A 9,867-nucleotide genomic window follows, 5' to 3' on the forward strand; every position below is an offset into this window, starting at 1 on the left:
GGCACCCAAGTAGTATTCCATCATCACATAATGTTGATTTTCTATTTTTTTAGCATATTATTGTGAAGATAGCCAGATAAACATTGTTGATTTTTTTTAATTGATAGTATAATTGCTAGTGAGATTATGTTGTTGATGTTTGTATTGTTTTATCACGTATTTGCTCATTGTTCCTTTTGTCCATGTGACTGGAAATTAACCCATCTTGTTTTTTGATAGCTTTAAAGGTAAATTGTATTTATCAGTAGACCTCCCAAACCATAAAGGATAATGAAAATGAGTATATATACACAAGGGAATATTTCTCATGTATATATAACAGACAAAATCCTCTCATTTGTGTATTAATCTAGAAGGCATATACAGTATTTGGTAAAATAAGTCAGGTAAAAAATGACAAATATTACATGTCTCAACTTATTTGAGAAGCGTGAAAACATGCTTTTATCTCATAGAAATACAAAATAGGATATTAATCCCTAGATGTTGAGAAGAATATATGAGGGTAAATTAAGAAAGATTGGTTATTAGGTACAGAATTACATATATATGAATGAGGACTATGTTTTGGTGCTGTATTTGCACAGTAGGATGTATATATTTTATATTTCAAAATAAGTAAGAAAAGATTTTAAATGTTCTTATCACAAGGGAATGGTAAATATTTGTAATGAAGACTATGTTTATTTACTTGGGGGGTGGGGGTGTGGCACACATTTTTAATCCTAGCACTCAGCACCCCTTTAGTCCCAGCACTCAGGAGGCAGAGGCAGGTGGATGTGGATCTCTGTGACTTTGAGGCCAGTCTGGTTTACAGAGCGAGTTTCACACAGCCTCCAAAACAAAGCAGAAACCCTCTTTTGAAAAACAAAACAAAATAGAATGTTTAATTCAACATATTTTATCATTGTACAATTATTGTACAATGTATTCATGTCTTGAAAGATTCTGTAATTTAATATTTGTACTCATGTATTCATTACAACACAAAATCATAAGTTATCTATGTAGCTCATTACCAACTGAGTTGTAAAATATTGTCATTGTCTCAACACTTTGGTTTTTTTATTAATTTTTTTGGTTAAATAAGTTTTTTTCCTGAATGTGCACATTCGTGTATGTGCATGCCAGAGAACAGCCTCTGTGGTTCCTCAAGACATTCCTTTTGTTTCTCTTTAGATTGTATATGATCACCCAAGAACTTTAGCAAGTAGGTTAGACTATCCAGCCAGCCAAACCAGTTCCTGCCCCAGTTTTTCCAGTTCTGAGGTGACAACTGTGCATCATCATGCTTAGCATTTTGTACACGAGTTCTGGGGTTTGGATTTATGCCTTTATGCCTGCATGGCAGATACTTACCTTCCTTGTACTGTCCCACAATTTACTTATGTTACTTCCCTGTCTTTCCCTTGGTCATTTTCATTTTTTCCTAGATATCATCATTGCTCAGCTATTTTGTTTTCTATCATAGATTAGTTTTACATATAAATGTAATCAGTACAGTGTGTAACTTGCACGGTGCTTCTTAAACTGTGCATAAGTGTTTGAGTTCATCTATGTTCTTTAGTGATTCACTTGGTTTTTCTTCTATGATTAGTATTTAATTGAATATTCCAGTACTTTTTTAAAACATATTTTTTATAAATTCTTTGAGAATTTCATAAAATGTCTTTTGAACATATTCGTGCCCCTCAAGTTCTTTCCTTAGCACCTCTCAACCTTCCATCCTTTTCCACACAATCTTGAGATTTCTTTTTTCTTCTTTGCTCATAGAATCCAGTTTGTGTTACCCAAGCTGCTATTTATGATTGGAGCCTGCTCTATAGTGTGGTAACCTACCAGGGTTCACACCACTAAAGAAAACTGGCTAGAAGCTATTAGCACTATTATCCCTTAAACTAGTGGTGGAATTATGTATCTATTTTCTCCTTTCTGTGTTGGGATTTTGTAAGGCTGGAACTATGAGGTTTTGTATCACCATACCATAATATAATGAATTACATTGTGACATTTTTGTACTGTATATTATATTTTGACCATATTCACATTCCCACTATCAGCCCCCATACTTGGTGCCTCCACTGGTTCTTTTTTTCTAGATAGTTCCCTTATGCTTTCATGTCTTTTTATAAATTTATATGTAGTTAAGTCTAGATTCACATGACAATATGTGGTGATTTATTATTCCCAACCCATTAGTCTTTATTGTTTTCCTCTCACCCTCATTTTAGAGCCTTCCTGTCATTCTCTAGTACTTTGATATTTCATTTTCTAATTTTATTCTTTTAGTGCATCAAATACACTTGGCAGTAGGGTGTTAACCTTGGCATGAATAAAGATAAGGAGTTCTAGGCTAGGTGTGGTGGCACGGCACACACTTTTAATTCCAGGGAGGCAGAATCAGGTAGATCTCTTGCTTTTGAGGCCAGTCTGGTCTACAAGGGAGAGTTGCAGGAGAACCAGGGCTACACAGAAAATGTTGTCTTGAAATCCCCTCCCCAATACAAAAAAATAAGGTTCTAAAAGATAACCTTTCAAACTAGATTTTCCATATGAGAGCAAACATTTTCTGAGTCTGGCTTATTTCACATACTATCTGTAGTGCCATCTAGTTTTCAATAGATACAATGACCTTATTGTTTATGGCTGAATTAGACTTGTGTATATATACCACCTTTTCTTTATCTATTCAGTTATATAGGTATTTAGGCTAGTTCCTTTGTGAATAATAGCATGTTTGTGAGGTTCGTCCTTCTTGTATATAGGTACCAGTACTTCACACTATGTATAGTTGAATAACACTCATTGTATGGTTGTGCCACTTTTGTTATCTATTAGTTGATGGGGATTTGGGTTGTTTTTGCTTTTGACTATTAATGATACTGCCATAAACATTGGTATGGTTTTTGTGTTCATGTTTATGTTGTGCTGGAGAATTTACTTCCTATTTTTCTCATAGTCTTTAACTTGAGCATTTGGCCCTATATATTAGTCAGAATCTAAACTGATTCTTTCAAAATAACAATAAATGAATGCATTTCCATAGGAAGGCTATGGCTTATGAAAGAGACATTTTCCACAAATTCATCTTGTTAGTAGAATTTGGGCTATATTTATAATGGACTTAGGTCAGTCAAGTTAAATACACTTACAGATACTATTAAAATACTCACAACCATCTGTAATGGGGTCTGGTGCCCTCTTCTGGCCTGCAGACATACACACAGACAGAATATTATATACATAATAAATAAATTTAAAAAAAAATAAAATACTCAGAATAGTGATGAAGATGTTGCTCAGTGGTAGAATTTCTATTTAGTATTTCCAAGGCCTTGGGGTCCATTCCACACATTAAAATAATACAAAAAAAACCCCAAGAATGTTGCAAACTTTCCTTCTGCTGTGCATCTGGTTTTGGTTAATTTATGAACTATTCGAGTTATATTCTTGGAGAAGTTTTATCATTTTTAGGCTTTACTTCATTTTCACCTGCCTTGGTTACTGTCCCCTCTTTGGAGTTCTGGTGGTAGTGTGTTATGATAAACCAAAACAAGGTGAGTATGCCAAATTTCTTCAGTGGGCCTCACTCCTCAGCATTAGTAGAGCAGCAGTTTGTGCTGTGTAGTAGTGCTAGCAACTGAGGTGTAGTTGTAGTAAAAATTTTCATTTCAAGACAAGCAAGAAAATGCCTTTTTTAGCTATTTTCTTAGTAACAGAATGGCATTTTAGTAGCATCAGTCTAATACTAAGAACAGAAATGAAATTTGTGTTGAGTGATTAAATCTTGTGTCACAAAATGATCATAGCTATGTCAAGTGAAAAAGTAGTCCTTTAAAACAGAATTGAGAGTGGTGGTAGTGCGTGAGATGTCTATGTCTATAATCTACTTTAGTAATGTGCAGGGAAATGCTTTTAAGTGATAATTTAAATTGTTTGTGTCAATCTAATAAAAGATTTATTTTGTTTTAGATACAAAAGTTTTGCAGTACTATTTTAATCTTGGATTGCAGGTAGGAATAACATCAAATAATCTTTTTTGAGAAATCAGACTTTTGAACTTTACAAGCCATACTCTGAATGTCTAAAAAGGTCTTATTCCTTTCAGGAAATCTCTGAAGATGATGTTGGTCAGTTTTCTTTAGCATGTCTCAGTTTGTCTTAATATGAAATAGTGTTCAGTTGAAGAGAATGAAGACTAGGTTCTAAGCAACACAACTTCATATGTATTAGGTTATGCTTCATATTTAGCATTATATGCCAGCCCTTCAGTGATATATGCCCAGAATGAATGAGTGATTCATTGTTTACTTAATATTTTATGGTTATTTCTATATTCTGTGTGAAAATCAGACTTAGTTCAAAGACATTTAAATAACCTTTTAAAGCACTAACTTTAGATCTTGCCAAACACCTCCCTGAGTGTGAGAGGTGTACTTGTGGAGCCAGGGATCATTTTTCTCCTTTAAATACACTTTAAATACACTTTAAATACACTTCACTTCTAACTAATGTAACCTATAACCAGGTAGCATTTCCTGATAATTATGCAGATGAATATTTAGCAAATGACATTAAACTAATAGTCTCTTCAAGATGTTTCAGTTAATTCTTAGCCCATTGCTATAATTTCCCTGAGAAAACCTTCCTCCTTTAACATACAGCTAAATTAAGAATAGTAGGGTATGTATTTGTTCTTTGATACTATCTTTTCAAATGTAGTTTAAGACTTGATAATTACTTGTCCCTTTAGTTATTACACACATATGGAAACTTTTATATATAATTCACAAGACTGAGGTATTTAAGAATAATTCTCCTAGCCAGGCATTATGATATGTGCCTCAAGAAGCTGAGGTGGAAGGATCACTTCAGCTCAGGAGGGCAAAGGTAGATTGAATAACATATAGAAACTCTTCTCAAAAAACAAACTACAACAACAAACAAAACCATCAACCAAGCCAGGTGGTTGTAGTATATTCCTTTTTAGGAGATGAATGATAGATAACATAATACATTTTTTCACTTTCTTATATTAAAAGTGATAGTGTTTTAGTGTTCATTACAGTATATTTGGAAACTTGTAAGGTGCTAAGAAAAGGAGAATTAGAAATTTTGCTCAATCTTAAAGATTTTGAATTTTTATTAAAAATCTGCATCATTATGTAATTTTCTAATCTTTTTTCTTAATTTGAGTACCTTTTTGTCTTTTTAAAACAATTTATTTATGTATTTCATGTATATGAGTGCTCTGTATGTTATGTCTGCACACCAGAGGAGGGCATTGAATCCCATTATAGATGATTGTGGGCCACCGTCTTGTTGCTGGCTATTAAACTAAGGACCTATGGAAGAGTAGTCAGTGATTTCAACTGCTGAGCTATCTCTCCAGCCTGGTTTTTTGTCTTTATATATTTAATAGCATGACTTTTTGCCTGTGTAGTATTCTGCCATGGATAGATAATTATCTCAACTCCATTGAATACTTAAGTTTTTCAGTAGTTTTTACTTTAAAAATAAGGTTACAAGTGATATCTTTGTGTATAAGTCTGTTTATATGTTTGGTTTCCATGATATGATTACCTAAATTTAACCCTAGGTGTAAATATGAACTATAGGTGGTATAAATATGAGCTACAGGTGGTGTAAATAATAGCTATAGTTGGGTATAAATGAGCTATATAGCTGGTGTAAATAATAGCCATAGTTGGTATAAATGTGAGCTATAGGTGGTGTAAAAGATCCATATCCGATGTTACAATACCTGAGAATTGAGACCTGATTTCTTTAAGCTAGGAATTTTCCTACTTTAAGAATTGAGAACAATAAGGGCTTTCAAGTTTTCAGTTGTACCTTTTCCTTCTCCAGTGCTATCATCATAATTACTGGCACTCCATGGTGTATGTGCCACATGTGCAGCAGCAGCAGCAACAGCAGCAGCAGCAGCAGCAGCAGCAGCAGCAGCAGCAGCAGCAGCTTCATGTAGAGAGTTATCCGGAGTATACTGAGCAACCTCTTGTAGACCAAAGTGTTTCTCATTTGTACAGTGATGTAGAGAGGGCAGATGACACACAGGCGGGGGTATCAACAAATGGTGAGTATATAATGAGATTGCTAGCAAGAAAGTCAGTTGGATTTTATTGTGTATAATTAGTTCATCTTCAGATATTTCATTAAATCCATATGATTTTAGACTATCAGTTCTGAAAATATAATTTTTAGATGCCTTGTGATCCTTGAGGCTCTTTGAAAGAATCCATGCATGAAGCCAGTAGTCTTTACAAATGATACTAAGATTTTATGTGTTCTTTCTCTTTGTGGTACTGCAGATTGAACACAGGGCTTCATGCATTCCAGGCAGGAGTTCCACCAGAGTTGTAGCCCCATCTCATTCTTTGACTATCTTAGTTACTTTTCTGTTGTTTGAAGAGATACCATGACCAAGGCAACTTAAAAAAAGAATTTATTGGGAGCTTGCTTACAGTTCCAGAGCATTAGTGTGTGATCATCATGGTGTGGGGAACATGATGACAGTCATTCATGCATGGTACTGAAGCAGTAGCAGCTAAGCGCTTACATCTGATTCACCATCGTGAGGCTCTGTGTTTGTGTGTGTGTGTGTGTGCCTGTCTGTCTGTGTCTGTGTCTGAGAGAGAGAGAGGGACGGCGGGAGGAGGTAACTCCAAGGAGGTCACACCTCCTAATCCCTCCTTAATAGTTCTACCAACTCAAATGTATAGCCAACCCTATAAGGGCCATTCTCATTCAAACGTCCATATTGACTTGTAACATTTACATTCATGGTACTAAAGTCAATGATGAATAAAACTTCTGGTACCATATCATGGCACTGGCAACAAGCTGTGCTAATAAATCAGTATGTTTATTACTACTATAGTTTGTTTAAAATGTGGATTTTTTTGTTTCTTTCTTCAGAAAGGTTCATTTATAAAAATCAGCTTCATTCTTTCTTGCTAATAGTATTTAGTTTTTCTTCATGATAAATATAGAAACTAGTCATGAAACACTTCTATAAATTGAATGAAGTTTGATTTTATTTTTTAAGATTTATGTATTTCCTGTAGATGATTGTTTTGTCTGCATGTATGCCGACCTGTACACAAGAAGATGGCATTGGATTTCATAGAAAGTTGTAAGCCAATATGTGCTTGCAGGGGATAAAACTCATGACCTCTAGAGGAGCAAGTAGAGCAGCTAGTGATCTTTACTGTTAAGCCATCACTCTCTTTTAAAATGTGTAGCCTAGGGCTGGAGAAATGGCTCAGTGGTTAAGAGTACTGGCTGCTCTTCCGAAGGTCCTGAGTTCAATTCCCAGCAACCACATGGTGGCTCACAACCATCTGTAATGAGATCTGGCGCCCTCTTCATGCAGGCAGAATGTTGTATACATAATAAATAAATAAAATCTTTAAAAAAAATGTGTAGCCTAGGACTTTTATTTTGGTTTTTGACACAGGCTTTCACTATGTAGCTCTAGCTGTCCTGGAAATCACTCTATACCAAGCTTGGTTTGAACTCACCAAGATCCGCTTTCCTATGCCCCTTGAGTTCAGTGATTCAGTGATTAAATAAGGCATGTGCCATCACCATTTGGTACCTAGGACTTTAAATGTGGTCTCACACTCATGATCCTCCTGCTTCCTTCTATTTTGGCAAATCCTTCCTATATGTGTCACCACAAGTGACAAGTTAGGAAAAGTACTGTGGGCTGTTAACATGTAACATTTTTTTTTTACCTTGAGAGAATGATAGACAAACATGGTTGGCCTGACCAACATTTTCTCAAATGAAAATATGGGCCTGTCATTTTAGGGGGAAAAAACAGCTTGCTGAATTTACAGCAAAAGAAAATTCTGTTTGAAATAAAAATTAGAGGTTTTGCAAACTTGAACCTGTTATTATGAGTTTAACAGCTTTCTAGTAATCTAAAACTCTTAGTAAGCCAGTAGGAGCTATTTGTGAATCTAGTTTCTTCTAAAGATTTGTTTCTATGTTTTCAAGATCTTTGTAACTTAAATAAGTACTGAATTCCCCAGTTCTGAACAGATAATGTTACCCATCCTGATTTATTTGTATGTATAAGCTCATGTACATACAGCTTTTTAATTTGGAAGATTTCAAACACCTTGTAGAAACTATTATTCATATCTAAAATGATCCTGCCAGGTGTGGTACTCTCCTTTAATTCCAGAACTCAGGAGGCAGAGGCAGGTGGATCGCTGAGTTGTTGGCTAGCCTGTTCTATGTAGCAAGTTCAGGACAAGCAGACTGCGTAGAGACCTTGTCTCAAAAGAACAACAAAAACCAAAACCAAGAATAAAGCATTCCTCTTTGTAGTTGCTGTGATCTTTTCATGTAGGGGCATTTTTTTCTGAAGAGTTCAAAAGAGGGTGTTGTGGATTGTCTTTCTAGAACCGGAGTTACAGGTGGTTATAAGCTACCATGGTGGGTGTTGGGTATTGGACCCCAAGCCCTTTGGAAGAGCAACAAATGCTCTTAAGCACTGAGCCATCTCTCTGGCCTCTGTGATCTTTAAAAAATATTTGAATTACACTTATTTATTTAATTTGTGTGAGTATGAATGTATGTCTGCCTTTGTGTATATGTGCTTGCCGTGATTCACATGCAGCGCTCAGGGGACAGCCCAAGAAAGGAGTCAGCTTCCTCTCATGTTGCTCACTAGACCGTCAGACTTTTCAGCAAGCATCTCCACCCGTTGAGCAGCCTTGCTGACAGGTCTTGTGTTCTTTCTTATAATTAATAATATATTTAATTTTTCTTGTATGAATATTCATTTATATTTCGTGAGTTTTTACGATAGAGTATGTGTGTGTAATAAAACCTTTCTCATTTCAGATACTTTTCCCGTTGCTGATGCCGTACCTGTCCCTCATGGAGCAGTCTATTATCCAGTAATGGCAGATCCCTATGGGTCAACTTTGCCAGGTTTTGATCCTTGCATTCCTGTGGCATCAGATTATCCCAGTGTTGCCATGTGGCATCCAGTTGGTCCAGCATATGGTGGTTCTGCCCAAATGCATGGTGCTATAAATTCTGGACCAGTTAACTATATGCTTCTACCTAACACACCTCATTATACACCTCAGAATTAAAATTTGGCAATATAAAATATTCTTTGCTGCCATTTTTACTTTTATGGTTGATAAATGTCTTATTAGTTCTTAAGTGGTGTAGGTGGTAAAAACGTTGACTATTGTATCTCTTTAAAATTATTTTACTTTTGAAGTAAAATATTTCTTTAAAAAAAGGGAATATCTATTTGTTATGAATAAGAAAATTGAAATGAATGTACTTCTAGTGCCTATAATGAGCAATTTCATTGTAGGCAGTTTTCTGTTAGCCAGCTTGTGAACATTATATTAACTGATGGTGCCAATTGCTAAGAGAAAGAAAACATACAACTTGTTTTCTTAAGGTATGGTGCACCTTAATCAACTATTTGAAATTGATAATGATTTCCACTTTTCGAGAAATTTAAGAAACAGAAAAAAAACAAGAACCTATGGTCCTAAGCATTTGTTTGTATTAAATGAGATTTCTTTAAGAATTGTCAGAACCAAATTGTAGTCTGATATTAATAAGTTTTGAAAGCACATGGTGTTCTGCTTTACATTTGCCACATATGGTATTCTTTATACTGGATTTATATAACTGTCCTACTGCACAGTATTATAGTGTCCTTTGCACAATTTCCAGTAAATAAAAACTAGCATTTAAAATTGCCAAAATGAGTGGAGTTTTCTTTTTGCAACAAAGAGGATACCAGATGTTTGATTGTTTCAACATGTTTCTGCAGACATTGTGGTTACAAAGAATGAATTTATA

General features: G+C 35.0%; 1 protein-coding gene across 1 annotated transcript in view; it reads left to right on the forward strand.

The window, feature by feature from the left end:
* LOC121437536 (putative bifunctional UDP-N-acetylglucosamine transferase and deubiquitinase ALG13) overlaps window positions 1–9,267 on the forward strand; it is a 57,130-nt gene extending 47,863 nt beyond the window's left edge. The window contains 3 exon segments of the mRNA XM_041637406.1: window positions 3,973–4,013; window positions 5,869–6,094; window positions 8,878–9,267. Of these exon segments, the coding sequence (XP_041493340.1) occupies window positions 3,973–4,013; window positions 5,869–6,094; window positions 8,878–9,134 (524 nt within the window). The 3' untranslated portion in view covers window positions 9,135–9,267.
* Window positions 9,268–9,867: the final 600 nt, after the last annotated feature.

Source organism: Microtus oregoni, unplaced genomic scaffold (genome assembly GCF_018167655.1).
Source record: "Microtus oregoni isolate MIOR12 unplaced genomic scaffold, Mior012 000052F_ref0000163, whole genome shotgun sequence".
Classification (NCBI taxonomy): Eukaryota; Metazoa; Chordata; class Mammalia; order Rodentia; family Cricetidae; genus Microtus; species Microtus oregoni.